The sequence below is a fragment of the Budorcas taxicolor genome, chromosome 19 (genome assembly GCF_023091745.1).
Source record: "Budorcas taxicolor isolate Tak-1 chromosome 19, Takin1.1, whole genome shotgun sequence".
NCBI lineage: Eukaryota > Metazoa > Chordata > Mammalia > Artiodactyla > Bovidae > Budorcas > Budorcas taxicolor.
The window spans coordinates 10,515,272-10,537,823 of NC_068928.1; the positions used below are offsets into that span (position 1 = coordinate 10,515,272).

At 36.5% G+C, this 22,552-nt stretch overlaps 1 protein-coding gene across 4 annotated transcripts in view; it reads left to right on the forward strand.

Moving 5' to 3' along the window:
* CLTC (clathrin heavy chain) overlaps window positions 1-22,552 on the forward strand; it is a 70,124-nt gene that overhangs the window by 26,490 nt on the left and 21,082 nt on the right. For all 4 annotated transcript variants that reach the window (XM_052657918.1, XM_052657919.1, XM_052657916.1 and 1 more), the window contains exons 5-17: window positions 1,679-1,792; window positions 2,347-2,520; window positions 6,317-6,514; window positions 7,233-7,433; window positions 9,454-9,606; window positions 10,195-10,317; window positions 11,162-11,299; window positions 11,552-11,716; window positions 11,836-12,016; window positions 13,424-13,587; window positions 17,925-18,050; window positions 18,678-18,820; window positions 21,172-21,406. In XM_052657918.1, the coding sequence (XP_052513878.1) occupies window positions 1,679-1,792; window positions 2,347-2,520; window positions 6,317-6,514; window positions 7,233-7,433; window positions 9,454-9,606; window positions 10,195-10,317; window positions 11,162-11,299; window positions 11,552-11,716; window positions 11,836-12,016; window positions 13,424-13,587; window positions 17,925-18,050; window positions 18,678-18,820; window positions 21,172-21,406 (2,115 nt within the window). The remainder of the gene's footprint in view (window positions 1-1,678; window positions 1,793-2,346; window positions 2,521-6,316; window positions 6,515-7,232; window positions 7,434-9,453; window positions 9,607-10,194; window positions 10,318-11,161; window positions 11,300-11,551; window positions 11,717-11,835; window positions 12,017-13,423; window positions 13,588-17,924; window positions 18,051-18,677; window positions 18,821-21,171; window positions 21,407-22,552) is intronic.

Here is a 22,552-nt window from a genome sequence, read left to right on the forward strand (position 1 = left end):
ACCGTTCCCTTAACTCAGAGCTTCTCAGCCCTGACTATACGTTGAAATCACTTGGACAAGTTGAAGTGCTTTGTAGGGATCTTAGTTGCAGACAACAGAAACAGGGTATGGTTGATTAGAGCATAAAGTTTCATAATGAAAGTACAGTGGGTAGTTTGCATTACCTAAGAAGGTTTAGAACCAAGGTGGGAGAATTAGGAGGAGTAAGGGAGAGTGGGCAGCAGCCAGAAGCCCTGGCTCAAAGCTCTGAGGCCCTGCTGCTGCGATTGCACTGCTGGATGCCCGCTTGGCATGACTGCCCCTGGAAATGCAGTCTGACTGCTCTTCTCATCGCCATAGCAGGTTCTCTGAAATAATATATTTTCCATGTTAAGTAGTTTTAAAAAACCAAGATAGAGATTGCTTAAAATACAGTAATCAGTAACCTGTCATCTGGCCGGGAACATACGTACAGAGGTAGGGTTCTCTCCAGAAGTTCAGAGGAATCATCCCTGAGCCGAGGAGTGTTCCTACCAGCCTCTCAGCAGGCCAGGGATAGAAAATACGATTTAGATGTTTAGATCTGAATTGATGAATTTTAAACAAAAAACCCATAGACATTAGAAATTAGATGCGCTAACAAAGACATAAGGGTGTGACATTTTTTGAAAAGTCCTCTTAAGAAAAAACCTTGTATATAATTTTTGTAGTATCAGAAAACCAGTTTATAGGATCTTGAGCTTACCTGATATATTATGCTATATATTTTATAGTCGGCCATATTTTTTTAAGGGAAGACAATTTTTTCAGTATAGCTAGTCATTCTAATTAAGGATGAGACCCTGTAACTTTCATATGGTTATATATCTTGGAAAACGAGTTATTTTTTGTTTAAGTCCATTCCTCACATGACTAAGCAAAATATATAGTACTCTTCCATTGACAGTATTGGGTGTATACTTATCTGTATTTAGAGTAGGTGTGGGCAGAGAAGAATTTAATAACTTGTTAGATTTCTGTTTGGAAAATTTAATTAAAATCGAAAGCCATGAGAATGCCTTTTTGTGGGTGTTGTTTTACCATTCTTAATTTAAGGTAGATTGAGATGTGGTTGAGCTATTCAACTGACTTTAAAATTTTCATCTTGAAGTAATACATATTATTCATGGGAAACTGCAAAGATAGTATAGAGAGATCCTGTGCTCTTTTCCTAGTTTACCTTAATGGTTACGTCTTACATAGCTATTTAGTACATTTGACAAACCAGAAATTGACATTGATACAATTATGTAATTGTGTCATTTTGTCACCTATAGATTCAAGATACATACTATTCCATTACCACAAAGATTGCCTTCTTGCTACCCCTTGATAGTTACAACCGCTTACTGCCAGCTCGCCAGCTCTAGCCCCTGAAAATCACTAATTTACTCTTCATTTCTGGAATTTTGTCTCTTCAAGAACGCTTTATAAGTAGAATCATATAGTATGTGCTCTTATGAAGAGTAGCCATTTTTTATGTGTTTTCACTGGACATTGTGTCTGAAAGTTATTTTATTACTGAGGAGTGTTCCATGGTATGGTTGTTACCATATAGTTTAGTGTTCACCTATTGTAGGACATTTGGTTGTTATCACAAATAAAGCTGCTATGGTCCTTTTTAGCAGTTGATCATAAGTTTTACTTTTCTTTTGAACAGTTACATATCATTGAAGTTGGCACACCACCGACAGGGAACCAACCATTTCCAAAGAAGGCAGTGGATGTTTTCTTTCCTCCAGAAGCACAAAATGACTTTCCTGTTGCAATGCAGGTATTTTAAGAAAAATTAAAGAACTTAAAATTTGTCCTCTAAACACGAGTAATTAAAAAAATACTACTGACAGTATAATTTAAGTGGTGCCTTTACTCAGAAATAGTGAAACTTTGTAAAGTAATACTCTTTTATGTAATATATAAATTGGGTTATCTCAGGTTCTTCAGAATTATGTTTTCTCTTTTATCTTATACAGTTTATTAATATCCTTGTATTTTATGTAAGAGCTTGGGACATTGCATGTTTGAATCTGCAATGAAAATGAAGAAACCATAAATACTAGTTTTTAATTTTTCATAAAAGCCTCTTGTCAAAATCCTAGAATTTTACCATCTCTGAAATGGAATGGGACTAAATTTTCTGATTGTAGGTTCATTATTTTACTGAGGAGAAGGAAATGGCAACCCACTCCAGTATTCTTGCCTGGAGAATCCCATGGACGGAGGAGCCTGGTGGGCTACAGTCCATGGGGTCACAAAAAGTCGGACACAACCGAGTGACTTCACTTCACTTTCACTTATTTTACTGAAGTGTTTATTTTCTCTATACAGATCAGTGAAAAGCATGATGTAGTATTCTTGATTACGAAGTATGGTTACATCCACCTCTATGACCTTGAGACTGGTACCTGCATCTACATGAATAGAATCAGTGGAGAAACGATCTTTGTCACTGCACCTCATGAAGCCACAGCTGGAATAATTGGAGTAAACAGAAAGGGACAGGTAAGGACACCTTGAAAATCAAATTAGGTGATAAATAAAATAGCACTTACCATGGTTAGCCTTTTTCCAAAAAGTAAATGGTAATTTTGGATGTCAGAAAATAATGTATATCTACAAATACAGATGCATATGTCTATTATATACTACTTTATACTCTACAATCTCTCTTTAACACTATCTCAGAGAGAGGAACTATTTGGCATACAGTGTAGCCACCTAAGGATTGTGTTTGTGTCTCTGTTATCAAGAGAAGTGCCTCTTCATGCAAAGAAATTGATAGGATGACATCTGATAGATTATATACTTTTTTTTTGTTGCTGCACCCCAGGGCTTGTGGGATCTTAGTTGCTTAACCAGAGATTGAACCCAGGCCCCAGTAGTGGTGAGTCCTAGGGCTGGACCACCAGGGGATTCCCAGACTATATACTTTTTAATAGGGTTTTCTTCTGTAATCTGTAAGACTCATTATCAACTACAAGGAAGAAAATTCTTCCTATTTGTCTTTTTTCTCACCTCTTTAATTATTACTGAATGTTTAATGTGGGAAGGTGATATGTTACAGTAGCTATGATAGGTTCACTGGGGTACTTAAAAAGTTACCCAGTTAGCTGTTCTGACTTGTCATATTTGACAAACCTCCTCACACCAGCTAACCCAAGTGATCTTTTTGTCTGTGTTTTAGTGTTTTAATGTAATTTAAAATATTATGCCTGGAAGTATTTTTTTCCCTAAAAAAAAAAAAAATGGTTAAAGGTTATTGACCTTTCCTTTTGTTTGGTTAACTCCAAATTAGTGTTTTTCCTCAATGGTAAATGAAAGCATATAGTTTTTTTTTTTCTCCTTTATTCTATTAATTTTCAGAACATGGTATGTATCTGAAGAAAGAAATACTGTAGAGAAAGGGAGTCTCTTCCTACTTATTCATCCTTTCCATCAGTTCCACACCTGATTAGGTGCTTCTGCTTTATGTCCCTAGATCTTAGGGAGCCCTCCCCGTGGCACATACCACTGAGACAGTTGCTTAACTGCTTCGTCACTGTCCTTCCTTAGGACAAGGGCTTTTCTTTGTTTAATTGTATTTCTGCACTAGTCAGTGTCTAGCACAAAAGCCACTTTAAAAATTCAGTAGCATTCATTTACTGAGTTGCATTCATTTATTCATTTATTGAGTTGTGTTCATTTATTGATGTGCCTCTCTTGGAAAAATCAGGACTGAATGTGTCTTTTGGTGAACTAGATTACTGATAATTTTATAATCGTAAAGTTGTTAAGCCAGAGATAATTGTTTTAACTAAAATATCCTGAAAATTTTACTATTGTATATTTAATATTCATAATTTTGATTATTGATTGTTTCCCTTCCCTTCTCTCCACAAGTTTTCTTTGCCAGCTGCTTTGAATGAGGTGAATGTTCACAATAACCTATAGGGCTCAGAGCTTTACTCTTTTGATCAGAGCCAACTATAGCTGGACCCAACCCAGTCCCCTGAAGGAATGAGTATGGTTTCTGTTGGTTGCAAAATTAAAAGTGATCAAGATGACAGTCTAAACTTGGTAGAACTGAATACTTTAGAAGATACAAGAACCATCTTTTCCCCCTGTATGTCTTAAGTACTGGTTTCTAGAACCCTGCTAATACAATCTAAAAATGGGATAAAGATGAAACTATGGATTTGGTATTTGAGGAAGGCTACAGAAAGTACAGTTGGAAGTGGGTTTGTTCATCTTCCTTATTTTTCCTAAGAAGTAATATGAAAAATGAAAATGTAAATAACTATAAAGCAAGAATTCTTCCTTTTAAAAAAAGAAATCTTAATATAGGGTATAGTGTCACATTGCAGATATAGAATGACCTAAGCTTTGGAAGATGGGGGTCAGATCTGTAGAAATGAAAGACTTGGAGGTTAAAATTTCATTTTCCTCAAAGGGAATAATAGGCAAATAGATATTACTTGTTTGGTTATTGAGTTCTCACTTATTTAACAAATATTAAGCATTTACTTTGTGTTCAACACTGCCCTGGTGCGAAAAATAGAATTAAAGACAAAGACAAGTTCCTTTCTTTATGTGGAATAGTGACTGAGAAACACTTAGATGAGAAATGATGGTTTGAGAACTGTCATTACGGGGAATAGAAGTAATGTATAAGCTGGGGAGTATACCCAGATCTGGTGTTGGGGAGAGGAATGGATGCATGACGAAGGGCTCCTTTTCTCTTTGGCAACTGACAGGAATTCAGCTTTTAAGCCAATTGGTTGGCATTCTGTGACAGTGACTTACTAGTGGGACTGAGGGTAGGTAATTAATTGTTCTTCAAAAAGAAGCAATTAGAAGTTGCTCTTTACTGGTGCTACATTTATTAAGCATGTACTGTATACCTTGCAGTATATAAGGTGTGTGAGGATTCAGTGGTCGTTTCCCTCCTTGAGTATATAATCTGAACTCTGGGAATGTAAATGTAATTAAAATTACTGAAAAATCAGAGTTAAGAGGAGTGTATCTTAAACTTCTTCCAGGTGAGCCCATGCCATGTTAAGAATGGATGGTAGGAAAGCAATTAGAGTTTGGACTGTATGAGATAGGGAGTTATTTATATTACAAGACAGCTCTATTTTCAGTTCAGTTCGGTTCAGTAGCTCAATCGTGTCTGACTCTTTGCGACCCCGTGAATTGCAGCATGCCAGGCCTCCCTGTCCATCACCAACTCCTGGAGTCTACCCAAACTCATGTCCATCTAGTTGGTGATGCCATCGAGCTATCTCATCCTCTGTCGTCCTCTATTCCTGTCCCCAATCCTTCCCAGCATCAGGGTCTTTTCCAGTGAGTCAGCTCTCCTCATGAGGTGGCCAAAGTATTGGAGTTTTAGCTTCAGGATCATTCCTTCCAAAGAACACCCAGGACTGATCTCCTTTAGGATGGACTGGTTGGATCTCCTTGCAGTCCAAGGGACTCTCAAATGTCTTCTCCAACACCACAGTTCAAAAGCATCAATTCTTTGGCGCTCAGCTTTCTTCACAGTCCGACTCTCACATCCATACGTGACCACTGGAAAAACCATAGCCCTGACTACTAGACGGACCTTTTTTGGGAAGTAATGTTTTTGCTTTTTATTATGCTATCTAGGTTGGTCATAACTTTCCTTCCAAGGAGTAAGCATCTTTTAATTTCATGGCTGCAGTCACCATCTGCAGTGATTTTGAAGCCCCCCAAAATAAAGTCTGACACTGTTTCCCCATCTCTTTCCTATGAAGTGATGGGACCAGATGCCATGTTCTTAGTTTTCTGAATGTTGGGCCTTAAGCCAACTTTTTCACTCTCCTCTTTCACTTTCATCAAGAGGCGTTTTAGTTCTTCTTCACTTTCTGCCATAAGGGTGGTGTCATCTGCATATCTGAGGTTATCGATACTTCTCCCGGCAATCTTGATTCCAGCTTGTGTTTCTTCCAGCCCAGCGTTTCTCATGATGTACTCTGAGAACATGAAGTTAAATAAGCAGGGTGACAATAAACAGCCTTGACATACTCTTTTTCCTATTTGGAACCAGTCTGTTGTTCCATGTCCAGTTCTAACTGTTGCTTCCTGACCTGCATATAGGTTTCTTTAGGAACCCCCAGTTGGTTTAGCAGCACCCCTTAGTCTTCTCTTTTCTGCCCTCTTTTTTTTTTTAAGTGGCAACAAGAAAGCAGCCATCCCAGTTTTATTACTTTGTCACTCAGTAGTCATCAGCATTTAACATATTTAGTATCTGATACTCATGTGAACACATTGCAGCTGTTCATTAGATCTTAAATTGCAGGTTCTCTCAGTATGTGTGGAAGAAGAAAACATAATCCCTTATATCACCAATGTCCTACAAAATCCTGATTTGGCTCTGAGAATGGCTGTACGTAACAACTTAGCTGGTGCTGAAGAACTCTTTGCCCGGAAATTTAATGCTCTTTTTGCCCAGGGAAATTACTCAGAGGCAGCGAAGGTGGCTGCTAATGCTCCAAAGGTAAGTAGTTATGAAAATGAAAATTGCCATGTCTGGATTGATGCCAGCGTGCTCTGTTTCTAATACTGTTTCAAGTGGAACCAGCTTCCCATAGAGAAAGGAGTCTTTTTTAAGGGTATGTTTTCCAGTAGAATGAGTTTCTTCTGGATTTAGTTAGTTACTTTTCTGTGCTCTAGATTTGGTTAACTTTTTGAAACTCAGACTGTTAGAATGATGTGTAGATCTAACAGGCTCTGATTTACATAGATGTAATAATGTTTTCTTAGTTGGATCTTATGATAGCTACTGATTTTATATCTTAAAGATGAAACAGATCTTGTTCAATTCATGGTATGAAGAGTTGTCTGAACTTGACCTGAATTTATCCTCATCATTTTTGTATTTTGTTGGGCTGAATTAATACCTTACTCCCTGACCGGTAATGAAATTTTTACTTAACCTAATGTGAACCTGGAATAATAGTTAGTTGTAACTGTCCTCTTACACATTAGCATTATGATTAGGTTGGTATGTTTCTGATTCAGAATAATCTCATAACATTGAACCAGAAGTGTGATAGACATTGCCTGAATCTTTACCATTCAGATATTGAAAAGTTGAGATTTGGTTTCAGTAGATGGAATCATGCCTTTAAAATTGACTTAACAGATCTATGGAGTTATTAGTGTGATATTGAATCATCTTTAAAAGGAGTCGTTAACATTTTTGTTTTTTAAAGGGAATTCTTCGTACCCCAGACACCATCCGTCGGTTCCAGAGTGTTCCAGCTCAGCCAGGTCAAACTTCACCCCTACTTCAGTACTTTGGAATCCTTTTGGACCAGGGCCAGCTAAACAAATATGAATCCTTAGAACTGTGTAGGCCTGTACTTCAGCAGGGGCGGAAACAGCTTTTGGAGAAATGGTTAAAAGAAGATAAGGTATATTAACTTACATTAAGATATTTTCACTTTGATTAAATACCATGTTAGCAAGTTAAAAACACAGGCTGTGCCAGAATATCTCCATCCATGATTCATTGTAGGAATGGTGAAAGAATAGACACTGATGAGATGCATAGATGTGTTTTCTTTTGAAAATGGGTTATTTTTGTGGCATGTTGAGGTATCTTTATTTTAAAAGGGAATCCAGGATTACTTGCTTGGTGGTTAAGCTTAGCATGAGACACTTTGCATATTTATATTTGTCAACATGTGTAAACTCATGGGGACCTAAGAATGTATTCCTGTCTCCCACATCCCACACTTGGGATGCCCAGTATTTTCAGCCATACAACATTGTATCTTTTCTTTTAGAACTTCACAAGTATCAACATGGTGGTATCTGATGCTAGTAATCGGTTAGGTGTGTAAGGGAAATACGTTATATACAACGTGGAATTGTTTAACAAGACATCAGGACTGTCTGACTAGCAGTGATGCAGATCCCCAGAGTCACTTCACAGAATGTTAGCTGGAGTTACATGAAAAAATATTTAACTGATTAGTTTCTTGGAGTTCTTTAAATATGAATATTTGAAAACAGTTGTTAACCAGCTTTCTTTACTGTGGGATTTCTCTATCCATTTTATATTCGCTCAGTAGTTATGAGTTTCTTTTCCCATAGAGCATCTAATAGTATTGTGTTTTCTAGTGTATATTATGGAAAATGTCACCTATTTGTAAGACAACTAATGAGTTTAAACAACCCATTAGTGATGTTATTGCTTTCATACCACTATAGAAAGCCTTTCTGCACAAAGTGGCAATACTGAATTGTCATGTCTTAGGTCAATGTCAAAAACTGAGGTGGTCCTATTTTATAGCACTCTGGGTTGTGAATAACTTTTAATGTTAGACCTTTCAGCTTTAGTGTATGTTGGTAGTATTTCTACATTACTAATGCTAAATCCCTGTTTCTTGACCTAGCTTCTGGCAGTCTTAGAGGATACTGGAGGATAGAACTTCAGAGTTGGGATGCTTGGACAGGAGTCTGCTGAAGAATAGTTACTAGCCACATAGTACTTGAGGTCCATCCTAATTGTTTAAGATAAGGGAGGATGAGAACAGCCAAGGTAACTGAGTTGACCAATATAACAATGTAAGAGCTTTTTGCGTATCATTACCTATTTTGGTGAATGGTCATGTAGGGTTCATTTGTGGTAAAAAGGACACTGGTCAACTCTTCATTAGTGTGTTCAGTTGACAGGGTATAGACTCTGATAGAACGTCTCATTATTGAATATCAGTGATAAGCGCTGTTCTTTTGACATACTCATAAAATAGAAAGTCAACTTAGTGTGTAAAGCAAAGCTCCTTTAGAGAAGCGGTTTTCCAGATTGAGCAGCTTAGGCAGATTGAATGGCACAGAGGAGTGTATCTGCATGTATACCACCTTAAAATTCTAACATTTTTATCTGCTTGACTTTGTGAAATTAGTGTCCTGCTTTACAACTTTTAAACCCAAAAGTCAAGAAGATAATGAAGCTTAGGTCCTACAGTTTATTCCCTAATTTTAAAGTGGTCTTTATGGTAAACCTCAGCCGGCTTTTTGAATATCAGATTTTCATTTGATAGCATTACATTAGGAGCTGGATTATTCTTGTAAAATTGAGAACATCTGGGACTGATACCTGAGTATTCTTACAGTGAGCAGTACAAGATTCTGCGTCTTAAATATTTATACGGCTAACAAGATAGTTGGTAGAATCTGTACTTGTGAAGTCTTGGTGGGTTTTTATCCTTAAGTAGAGTGTGTGGAGAATTCTACTGAGACTTTGCTCTGAATACAAAATGAGTAGTCTCTATAACCATAATTCCTGCATATTTATAATACATTTTGGGACAACTGGGTAACTAAATGCCTGTCATATTAGTTATTATTTATAATGGAAGTAGTAACAACTGCTTATTTATAAAATAGCTCATGGATTACTAAACATTCTCTTTTCCCTTTGGACAGCTGGAATGTTCTGAAGAACTAGGAGACCTTGTGAAATCTGTGGACCCTACATTGGCGCTTAGTGTGTACTTAAGGGCTAACGTTCCAAATAAAGTCATTCAGTGCTTTGCAGAAACAGGTCAAGTCCAGAAGATTGTTTTATATGCTAAAAAAGTGAGTTCGATGAAACAAATTCTGAACATAAACTCATTAAAACATTAAGAGAGGAATTATCCTAGAGTCACTCTCAGTTTTAGTAGTAGACTTCCTTAAATTTTTATGATTACTTGAGAAAGTATAAAGTACTATTATGGTTCTCATTTACAGAATCACTTTTCAAAAATGGAGACAGTTACTCTTGCATGGCATTTAGAACTTAAACTGCTAGGGCATGTTTAACCTATCAGAACAAATTTTTTCATGTTCAATGAGACTGAATAAGCTGGTTATAAAAATTTATAGCCATTTGTTCAGATATATTATCACCAAGATCAAACTGTCTTATATAAACCAAGATCAGATCGAGCATCTGTTAAAACTGAATCTGTGCTTTGACCAGTAGTTCTGTAGTAAGAAGATTCTATTGTAGAAGAAGCATTTATTTCCCACGGGGGTGGAGGGGCGCCCGTTGCTTTTGGTTTGTTTTTGTTCTGTGATTTCTTCCCTTTTAAAATTCGTTATTGGAGTATAGTTGCGAAAAAGCCTTTAAGTAATATAAAACTGGAACTCTGCAGCAGGGTTTACATTTTTGTCTGTTTTTAGGTTGGATATACTCCAGACTGGATCTTTCTGCTGAGAAATGTTATGCGTATCAGTCCAGATCAGGGGCAGCAGTTTGCTCAAATGTTAGTTCAGGATGAAGAACCTCTTGCTGATATCACCCAGGTAAACAATTTAAAATGTATCTTGTAGAAATTAATTTATGTAGAGAATCGGGGTCGGGGGTGCGGATCTGAGTTTAAACCAACCTGGAGGAGAAAAGGTTAACTTTTTTAATTGTAGAACTTAGAGCTGTGTTTATTTACATGGATAAATTTCAACTATGTTGATCAAGAAAAGCAAGTTGTAGAAGAATGGACAGTAAGATACCATCTATATATATATATATATATAGCTTTAAAACATGCAAAACAAATCCCACCTCATTTAGAGTGGTATATGTATTAAAAATACAAAAAATATAGGTACAATAAAACTCAAAGGCTAGTCTCTGCCACTTGGTGAAGGGAGAGAGAAAATGCATATATGAAGTGGGAATCAAGGACTCTTTCATTTTTATGCTTTTGTGTATTTTAAACAGTTCATCAGGGACTTCTGGTGGTCCAGTGGTTAGCAGTCATGCTTCCACGGCACAGGGTACAGATTCAGTTCCTGGTCAGAGAAGTAAAGTCGGGCATGCCCTGTGGCGTGGCATGCACGTGTGCATCAGTCAGTCAGTCAATCAAGATGTTAAATCTTGCAGTTTATATTCTGCCTCTATATAGTATCTTGGAATATTTTATGGGTGTTTTTACTAGAACTCAAGTAACTGCGGAAGATAAAACTTCCTGATAAATTATGAGGTTATGTTATCTAAATAATAATCTTTAAATCTGGGATTTGATCTGGTAGTGTTTTATATATGAAGAAACAGATAATGTTTAATTTCCTTTCACTTACTGTATTGTTAACTGTAACATAAAATTTTTAAGTATCTTAAAACAGTTTCCCTTACATCTTTTTTTTGCAGATTGTCGATGTGTTTATGGAATACAATCTAATTCAGCAGTGTACTGCATTCTTGCTTGATGCCCTGAAGAATAATCGCCCATCTGAAGGTCCTTTACAGACGAGGTTGCTTGAGATGAACCTTATGCATGCACCTCAGGTATGTGTTTTCATGCATTTTAGAGCATTATTTCCATCACTGTTTTTCTACAGCTATTTTCAGAGCTGCTTAGATTAAGTTACTTGAAGCTACTGAGATGCCCATTCCTCATTTTTGAAAATTTGGCTAAAATTCTCTTTGTACTTTCTCTCCGTTATCAGTCCAGTATTGGATCTTAAGGTGTAATCTGGATATGGAGTTACTGATACAGGTGGAGTGGTAAGATAAACTCATTCTTTTGTGGTTTTCTAGGTCGCAGATGCTATTCTAGGCAATCAGATGTTCACACATTATGACCGGGCTCATATCGCTCAGCTGTGTGAAAAGGCTGGCCTCTTGCAGCGTGCATTAGAACACTTCACTGACTTATATGATATAAAGCGTGCGGTCGTTCATACCCATCTTCTTAACCCTGAGGTATTTCAGTGTCTTACCTATTAGTTACCATTAATTGGTATACTGAAAATGTGTTTGTGTAGCCGAATGATCCATTAGATTTAATATTATTTCATTTACTTATTTATTTTGTCCTCTAGTGGTTAGTGAATTACTTTGGGTCCTTATCAGTGGAAGACTCCCTAGAATGCCTCAGGGCCATGCTGTCTGCCAATATTCGTCAGAATCTCCAGATCTGTGTACAGGTGGCTTCTAAGTATCATGAACAACTGTCCACTCAGTCTCTGATTGAACTTTTTGAATCTTTCAAGAGTTTTGAAGGTAATTAAAAGTTTGAGTCGTTTTAAATGACTTAAGATAGCCAAGAGGGGTATAGGTCATAGGTTATTAATGGTCATAGGCTATTGGAAATTCTTTCTACAAGCTTATTTTGATGGAATATTTTAAGTTTTATTGTCAACAAATATAGTCAGGCATTGTCTGTGTCAGGTTCTAGGGACATGAAGTGAATAAGACTGTCTGCATGGATATATATTATAGGTCAGTTAAAGGCAGAATCTTAACATACTAATATATGTAGTAGCTTTGTCATATTTGAATAAGATGAAAATACTAATGATCGGGTATGTAATGATCTTGTTTATATTGTCTGATTTTTGTAATGGAGAAGGATTCTAGCCGAGAAAATTTTGTGACTTGTCTGTGTGGCAGGTTTTCTCAGTCTCAATGCTATAGACATTTTGGGCTGGATGATTTGTTGAGTTGGAGGGTATGTTGTTGTATGCCTGCAGGATATTTGGCAGCATTGCTGGCTTCAGTTCAGTAAATGCCAGAAGTGTCAGCTCCACCAGTTGTGACCGCTGAAAATGTCTCCTGGGAAGAAAACCATTTCGTCCACAGTTGAGAACCACTGTTGTACTGAGTGCTAATGTGATCACTGTCAGTGGCTTTTAGGTTCATTAGCTAAACATCTGGTCTCTGCTTAACTTTTCCTCCCTCTTTTTGTTGGACTACTCTAGACAGAAGGAAAAAGATTTCTACATAATTTTCTTAAATTTTTCAGTTCTTAAGTGAACTATGTACTACATTTATATTGTTCATTCAGTACGTAGCCTCCAGCCGCATGTAGCTGTGTAAATAAAAGTATTAAAATTGAAAGCAATTAAAACTTAATTCTTCAGTCACACTAGCAACGTTTCAGGTGCTTGGAAGCCACATCTGGTTAGTGGCTGCTATATTAGATAGTGCTGATCTTAATAGAGTATTTGCATCACTGCAGAAAATCCTGTTGGACAGCACTGCATCAAATTTTTTTTAAGCTACTTTTGTGTGTTTTCTATTAACTGCATATGTAAAAGCACCTGGTGTAGTGGACTTTAGTCAGAATTTCTCATCTGGAATATGTTGTGATAACTAGTTTTGATATTAAGTAGCTGTCTCCTATTTCTCAACTACCATTAGTAGAAAACATTGAATTTTCTGTTCGGTAGGGATTAAAGTATAAATCCATTTATTGAACTGATTAGTGGATTATTTAATATTGAGTACTTAGACCAACTAGTTATTATTTGGGAGTGGAGTGTGCAGTATAACAGTGATTTGTTTGCTTGTTTTTTTAGAAGTTTGGTATAATTGACGTAATGTTTTTTAATTGCTTAAGTATTTTTTCAGGTCAGTTGTTCTCAAAGGTACACCTGTGCTTAATTTCAATTATTTTCTTTCTTTAAGGTCTTTTTTATTTTCTGGGATCCATTGTTAATTTTAGTCAAGACCCAGATGTGCACTTTAAATATATTCAGGCAGCTTGCAAGACTGGGCAGATCAAAGAAGTAGAAAGAATCTGCAGGGAAAGCAACTGCTACGATCCTGAGCGAGTCAAGAATTTTCTCAAGGTAAGTGGTTTTGAGTAGTGCATTTTCTGGTCGGCTTGAAGATCAGCAGTCCTGCAAGGGTTTGCTCATAGTTTAGAATTTCTTTTTCCCTAAAAGTGAAATTCTCAGAATCTCAAAACTGTATACTGGATGATTTCTTCCAAATTTCATAGTCTGTGGTTTCCTTTGAAATAAGGAAGGAAATTGGTAGGTAATATTTAAGAATGACCATCTGTTTAAGTGAAGAGAAAAAAATCACTATCTTTAAGGAATTTCCTTTCTTGCACTTTAATTTTAGAAGAAAATTTTTGTTAAGTGATTGTAGAAACTCAGTGTTATTTTAGAATATCATTTAGGCACTTTTTGAATATTAAGGTCAGCCTGCCCTCAGTATTCTTTTAAGGGGCCTGTTTATGCAAAGGATTCCACTGTGTAAAGGAAACAGGTTTTTCTCTGTCGTCAATTAGCCCAATTCTAGAAATTAAATATTAATCATGCATAATTTATAAACTGAAGGCACAGTCAAACAGAAAAACTACAGCTTTGTGACACATATTTGGTTATGGAGAAGTAGAACTGCCTGTGTTGGAGTGAAGAATAATACTTTAAAGATTCTTAGGTCTTTCAGGCACACCTAAGGGCAGTTTATTTTATTTAATGTTTAGCTTTGTCATTCCTACTAATTACTTTGTGGGGAAAATAAGACTTTAACCTTGGCAGTCATTTATAAAAATTAGGAAATTACAGAACATTCAGATCCCCCCAATATATATTTATATACTTTTAGTTCAGTTCAGTTGCTCAGTCATGTCTGACTCTGTGACTCTATGGACTGCAGCACACCAGGCTTCCCTGTGTATTACCAACTCCCAGAGCTTGTTCAAACTCATGTCCATCGAGTTGGTGATGCCATCCAACCATCTCACCCTCTATTGTTTCCTTCTGCCTTCAATCTTTCCTAGCATCAGGGTCTTTTCCAGTGAGACAGCTCTTTGCATCAGGTGGCCAAAGTATTGGAGCTTCAGCTTCAGCATCAGTCCTTCCAGTAAATATTCAGGACTGATTTCCTTCAGGATGGACTGGTTTGGCCTCCTTGCAGATAATCTATAGTTGTATTAACTGATTCTTCTTTTGAAGAACTTAATACCTAGATTAAATAGCTAAACCCTTAGGCGTTTTAGTGTAATGGTGTAAAATGCTGAAGTTGCCTTATATTTTAGATTACAAGATAAACATTCCCCCCAAAGTATAATGTCTTGGCCATAGTGAATATTCTGAAGATCCTGGCCAGTATGATATATGTGAACCCAAGACTTCCTGGTGTCAGAAAAAAACATCCAAATGAGAAAGATTTGATACTCCGTGCTTGACCTAGTGTACTTATAATACCAGTCAGTTCCTCCTTTGAGTATCAATACTGTATCCTTTTTGAAAAAATGCTACCAGATGTTAATGATTTTGTTTTCATTAAGCTCTCAGCTTTTATGCTTCAATTTAATTTTTTTAGCATTGAGTTATAATATTTGAGTTATCATATATATGTAAAGCAGGACTAAGTTAACTATTTTCACCTAATTATGATCTTAACATTGGAAAAAAAAAAACTCTTCAAACTAGGATGTGGCTGTCTTACCTTGCTTAGCCCACGAGATCTAATTAGATGAGGAATCCCCCCTCCATGCTTGTGAATTGTGTGCAAATCTAATAGAGGAGAGTGGGTGTGAATTATGGACTTTTGAACCAGTCAGACCTGGTTCAAATTCCTTTTTTTTTCTATAATGAGCTGTTTATTCTTTCAGTAAATGCCTGCCTCTTACCTCAGGCAAATTAACGAACCTATCGCAGCCTTGGTTTCCCCAGCCATGAGCTGTGTTTGTGAGGGACCTGATGCCATAGGTATTCAAGTGATAACCGTGCTTAAGAAGCTGTGTGGGTGGCCTTGAAAATAAGCTGTTATCAACCTTTCTAGCAGGCAAGTTTTGTTTCGTTTTGGTTTTAAGTTATTCCTGACTCAAAAGAATTTTAATTCCCGCCTAAGTTAGAGGAAAAACCTAATCTCTTTTTGAATAATTGGAGATGGGAGCTCAGTGCTAAGATGCTACTGTTGGATATTCAGCCCAATGAGATTGAACATACTGGACCATTTATTCACTTTCCTTATTGATCTGCCGTTTGTAGCTACATGCTGCATTTTATCATCACTGGTATTCAACTTCATTTTGGAGATACTGGTTGTATTATAATTGACTGGTGTTTTATGTAAACTGTGATGATAAAAATACTTCTCTGAATCTAATCTTGAATATTAGCAAGTGCCACCAGGAGAACAAAGAGTGATAGAATATGAACTCTCCTTTAAAGTAGACTGTAAGCAGGATGAAATTCTGTCGTTAGCGTTATTTGACTCTTGCCCTGAACTTGAAAACAGAAAACATAAAACTGTTCTTCAGACCTATGCCTCTTGGCTGCTTTTGATCTTATTTTCCATCTTTTCTCTTTTCCTGGTTTTGTTTCAACCTCACTGGCCTGCTTCTTTTTCCTGTAACTCCCCAAAACCTCTTCTGTCCCAGAGCCTTTGCTCGCCCTTTCCCATTTTCCTCACAGACCTTCCTGACCTGCTTCTGTACCTTTTTAGAGATTTCTAACCAAATGTCACAAGGAACGATGTCTCAGATTACCCTCCTCCTATCTAAAATAAAACCTATCTGTCCTCACTACCCCCTTATCTTGTTTTCTTTTTCTTTATAACACTTAACATTGTCTCTTCCCACCAGAATGTAAGTCTCTTTGGGGAATGCTTACTTTGTCCCCTGATACATATCCAAACTTTGTATTTAAGAAAACCTGAATGTGTTTATATAGTTGCCATTTTGATCCTAATGTCTCTTAATCACAGTATCTAGGGAGCAACCTTTAAGTAAAATTTTAAAATGTTAATAGCATTGTTTTTATATATGAAATCATATGCAAATTTAGGCAGTTGAGAATGTATCCCAGTTTTTCTCCTTTTCTCAAATTTAAATTTTCTTTGCCAATACAAATAAGTTATCTTTCACAGTAGAAATCTTAAACACTCATGCATGAGACTAGAATACCTAAGTAATCTTGGATTACTTGCCAAGTATGTTTTATCCCTAACTGGTAAAATATAGTAGGTAATACTTTATATATGTAGTAAACAAGATAATGATTAAGCGTATTGGTGTTTGTTTTGTAGGAGAAACCTGCCCTATTAAAAATCTTCTGCATAGGTAGATGGAACACTTTTTAGAAATGATTGTAGCAGCTGTTAGTACAGAGTTTCCATGGTGCTAAAGGACTTTCCTTGATGTAAAAAATCTGCAGCTGGATTTCACTTCAGATTTACAGCCATTTTGATTTTTAATTACTATTTTATAGGATTTCTTAGAACTCCAAGGTTTAGTGTTCCCTGAACACTTTGTAGACCAATCTTCAAATTATTTATAATTGGGTGGCTTATACATGCTGGACCTAGGAATTTTATTCTTTCCTTGGCTGTCATTGAGGAGAGTCCTATCCTGCTTAGTTCTCCTTCAGTAGACTGTCATAGAGGAATCATTTATTGAGAAGTGTTTCACTGTGTGTAAATGAATTCCTGATGGAAACTGTTGTTTTTTGTGCTGTACCTCATGTCTTTGGAATGTAACAGGACATGTATCAGGTAAATGCCCAGTACAGGTGTTACCTACCTGTCTGTAACATCTGTGTCAGTCTGTAAGTAGGATTATAGCTTGATATTTGTAATGGTAAAAGCAGTTCGCAATTTAAAAATGATTTTAATGCTTTTTATTTTGTAAACCTTTTTTTTTTTTTTTTAATAGCAACATGTGGTGTATTTAAATTTATGGCTGTCACCATCATTCTGCTCCTTGTAGGATTTATTGTAACAGTATTAGAAGCTGGCCATGTAGATTTGAATGGGGAGGGGTGTTCTAGAAAGTCATCAGTTTGAAACAAATGTGAGCCATATATGCCTAATTTTGAGAATGTGAGTCTAGCTCTTAAAGCAACTACAAATTCAGCTGATGGTATTAATGAAAGTCCCGGTGTGATGATTTTATATCCTGAGTGCTGCTGGAGACTTATAAATCATGTTACTCTTTTGTTGTAAAGGGTATATGTGGGAAGGACCTGGTATTTTGCTATGACTCTGGATATTACTTCATAAAAATTCATGGAAACTGAGTTGGACGCTCTCCAACTATTGGGACATTTCTTTCTTTAAAAGAAAAACCAAGTTTATGTGACCCTTTCCCACAAGTGTGGAACCGATTCTCATTTTACACTGATAACCTCACAGAAGAAGAAAATTAAGGTTTCTTTTTTTTTCCCTCCAGGAAGCAAAGCTAACAGATCAGTTACCACTTATCATTGTGTGCGATCGATTTGACTTTGTCCACGATTTGGTGCTCTATTTATATAGAAATAATCTTCAAAAGTATATAGAAATATATGTACAGAAGGTAAGTAAAACTTAGATAACTTGAAAATATAATCTTACAGATTTTACTTCTTACACTGGACATCTTCATCCTTTTGAAACCCTGTGCTCAGTAAGAGTGGTGTGCTACAGTGGCTTTCCATTTTTTTTTCCCAGTAGAATCCTTTCTTGGATTAAAATTTTACATGCATTCCAAGTATGTAAAACAGAACAGAACTGCAGTAGTTGAAAAGTTGAGTGGCCTACGCCTTACTTATCTGATAGTCCCTGAGGTATCCATGTAGAGGCCATAGCCTCCAAAGCACAGTATTAAAACCATCTTAAATAAAGGTATTAGAAACTTTGCATTCTAACTCCAGAAATAGAGGGCAGTTTTGCTACGATGGAGGCCTTTTTACCAGATAATATTTTCAGTCATTCTGTTCCTTTTGCTTCTTTGGACTTATTTCTCCTTAGGAGTAATAAGGCAGACTTCCTACTAAATTCCTTTGTCTAGTTTCAAATTTAGAATCCGTTTATTACTGACTTTTAAAACAGGTTGAAGAGGAAAATGCGTTTTTCTTGCTTTTTGCCTTTTTTTTTTTAAGAACTCTTTTCAGTTTTGTTTCTTGGTAACATAATGACATTCTTTTTTTTTTTTAAACCATAGGTGAATCCAAGTCGACTGCCTGTGGTTATTGGGGGATTACTTGATGTTGATTGCTCTGAAGATGTCATTAAAAATTTGATTCTTGTTGTAAGAGGTCAATTCTCTACTGATGAGCTTGTTGCTGAGGTTGAAAAAAGAAACAGGTGTAGTACTATTTTAATATTCACAAGTAGGATAAATTATTAGTCTCTCCTAGCATGGTATTAAATAGAAGTATAACCTGTCAGTTGCCTAAAACTACTCAGTACTCGTGGATCTTAATTCCCTAGAGATACCTAATTTAGAAGTGATAAACTAGCTGTAACTTGCTGTATACAGCTGTCATATAGAATATCTGTTAATCTAGTCATTCACCTTTTTTTGATTAGTTTTAATTGGAGGATAATTTCTTTACAATATTGTGGTGGTTTTTGCCATACATCAACATGAATCACCCATGGGTGCACATGTGAGTCCCCTTCCTGAACCCCCCTCCCAACTCCCTCCCCACCTTATCCCTCTGGGTTGTCCCAGAGCATCAGCTTTGAGTGCCCTGCTTCACGCATTGAACTTGCACTGGTTATCTATTTTACATACAGTAATACACATGCTTCAGTGCTGTTCTCTCAAATCTTCCCACCCTTGCATTTTCCCACAGAGTCCAAAAAGCCTGTTCTTTACATCTTGTGTCTCTTTTGCCGCCTTGCATATAGCATCTTTACCGTCTTTACTGTATTGGTATTTCTCTTTCTGACTTACTTCACTCTGTATGATAGGCTCCAGTTTCATCTACCTCCTTAGAACTGACTCAAATGAATTCTTTTTTAGAGCTGAGTAGTATTCCATTGTGCATATGTACCACAGCTTCCTTATCCATTCATCTGCGCATGGACATCTAGGTTGCTTCCATGTCCTAGCTGTGGTTAACAGTGCTGCAATGAACATTGGGGTACACGTGTCTCTTTCAATTCTGGTTTCCTTGATGTGTATGCCCACCAGTGGGATGGCTGGGTCATACGGCAGTTCTATTTCCACTTTTTTAAGGAATCTCCACACTGTTCTCTGTAGTGGCTGTACCAGTTGGCATTCCTACCAGCAGTGTAAGAGGGTTCCCTTTTCTCCACACCCTCTCCAGCATTCGTTGTTTGTAGACTTTTTGATGGCGGCCATTCTGATAAATGTGAGATGATGTCTCGCTGTGGTTTTGATTTGCATTTCTCTAGTAATGAGTGTTCACCTTCTTTTTGCATGTTTATAATTACATTAAGTCAAACCACATAGCTATGTGTTTTTAATGTAAACTATGTAAAAAGCCTCCTTTTAGGTATGATACCTAGTAACTAATTACTCTCTGGTAATTATCAAGTATGACAAGAGAAAAACATTCCCTGTATAACTCTGGGTTAAACTTGTTTTTAAGTTGAACCTTGATATAATATAAGTTAGGAATTTCCAATAGAAGAGAACATAATATGAGTGCTTCTGATACTTAGATCATGAAGTCTTTTTTTAGCCAGGACATTGTGTGTTCACAAAGTGCTGACATAGTAAATGAGGTTAGTGAGAAGTAATGAGGTTAAGTAGGAAGTTCCTCTAGCAATGAAACCATCTCAAGAATAGGGTTTAATTTTAACCTGAGTTGGTACAAGTGTTCTACTAATGGTAATTTATAACAGAATTTATATCTAAATGTTTCAAGCTAAATGTTTCAGAAAATGTTTTGAAAAATTCTGCACTTAAGGACAGTGGAGATGTAGAATATAATACTGACTTTTATTTTTTTAAAGCTTGAGACTGATTTAAAGTGATTATTGTATAGTTGCTAAGTTGTATCCAACTCTTCTGTGACACCATGGACTATAGCCTACCAGGCGCCTCTTTCCGTGGATTTCTTGTAACTATTTAACATGTTATTTAAACCATGGTAAGAGTGTTGGTCATCTGAACCATTGGAAAATAAGCTATAACTTAGCAAAACCATGGCCCTTGGTGGAGTGATTGATTTTATGACTGCTAGAATTTTACCAGATTTTGTTCCCAGTATGTGTTTACGGTACTGCTGCTTTTTGCTGTATGTAATGTCGCATGGTAATTGTGGTAAAATTAAAAGGAACCTCAGATAATGTGGCTTGTTTTCTCATACCACATCTCTGTCCTACTCCTAAGCAACATTACTCAGAAGTCCAGCCATTTGCCCCATATAAAAAAGAATAATCTGTGAATCTGTAGTCTCTTCTCTCCATATCCTGTCTAGATAATGTAGCAGATAGGTCTGGGAGAGTGTGAAGGACAGTCTTATATACCTTCTGTGTAACATTGGACAAATCCTTTAACCATCTCTGAGTCCTAATTTCTCAGTTTCTGATAGAAATGTTGAGAATTCAAAATAGGGTATGGGAAAGCACTTTATAGACCATAAGGTACATAGCATGTCAAGAGTGTGTTATTTATAATATAGTATATGTATATGTGGGTTTTTTTGTGTGTTTCTTTTCTTGTTTTATTTTTTTACTAGATTGAAACTGCTTCTGCCTTGGCTGGAGGCCAGAATTCATGAGGGCTGTGAAGAGCCTGCTACTCATAATGCATTAGCCAAAATCTACATAGACAGTAATAACAATCCAGAGCGGTTTCTTCGGGAAAATCCTTACTATGACAGTCGTGTTGTTGGAAAGTATTGTGAGAAGAGAGATCCGCATCTGGCCTGTGTTGCTTATGAGCGTGGCCAGTGTGATCTGGAGCTTATCAATGTGAGTACTGCCGGCTGACATATAGAGAAGACAGCATTTTTAAAACCTGTTACATAATGTTAGACTAGTGAATTTTGAGAGTTTCAGAGTGGTTTTAGGTAATATGGAGCATTTTTAGAAGGTACATGCTTTTTAAAAAAAAACTGCTGATAATTATGAACTTAAACTGGCCAAAGTAGTTGATTACATTTATATTCACCCATTGACATTTACGCCCCGGTTTTATCATGTATGTTCTCATACACTCATATGTAACATACATGTATATATTTTTTACATATATGTGTATATGTATAGGCACATCTAACCTTTTAACCTTATGAGAATAAGTTGCATACCTCATCGCTTTATAACCCTTCAGTGTGTATTTCCTAGGAATAAGGGTATTCTCTTTCATGACCACATTATGGATAGCAACCTCAGTCAGTCTGGCACTGGTAGAATACTGTTAAAAATCTGTTTTGTTCTGATTTTGTCAATTGACCTGAGAATGTTTTTTATAAGAAAATTTTCCCTTTAGTCTAGGATTACATATTGCTTGTACGTGTCATATCTTTCATGTCTCTTTTAACCTGAAACAGTTCTTCAGCCTTTGTCTTTTAGTGACAGACATAATTGGAAAAATAGTCTTCTTCTCTTTTTTAATTGAAGGTAACATAACATTAGCCATTTGAAAGTGAATAATTCAGTGGCAGTTAGTACATATACAGTGTTGTGTAATCATATCTCTCTTGTTCGGAGTTCTTATTCCAAGTTTTCATCACCACACGAGGAAATCCAGTACTCACTAAGCAGTTGTCCCACATTCCCTACCTCCTTCCAGCCCCTGACAGCCTCCAAACTGCCTTCTGTTTCTCTGGATTCACCTATTCTGGATATTTCTTATCAGTGAAAAATCTCTTTAAAAAATAGAATGTTCTTCGCTTTGAATTTCTCTTATTGTTCCTCCTGATTAGATTTAGATTGCATGTTTCCATCCAAAGTGCATTACTTAAGTGATGTTTTTCTTATGCTGTAACATGCAAAAGCACCTTATGTTCTTAGTCCTTCATTTTGAGGGTCACTTTTCATCAACTTGTCAGCTTCTCCATTATAGAGATAGATTTCCTCTTATAGATGTTTCCCCTTGGAGGTATTAAGTAGTCT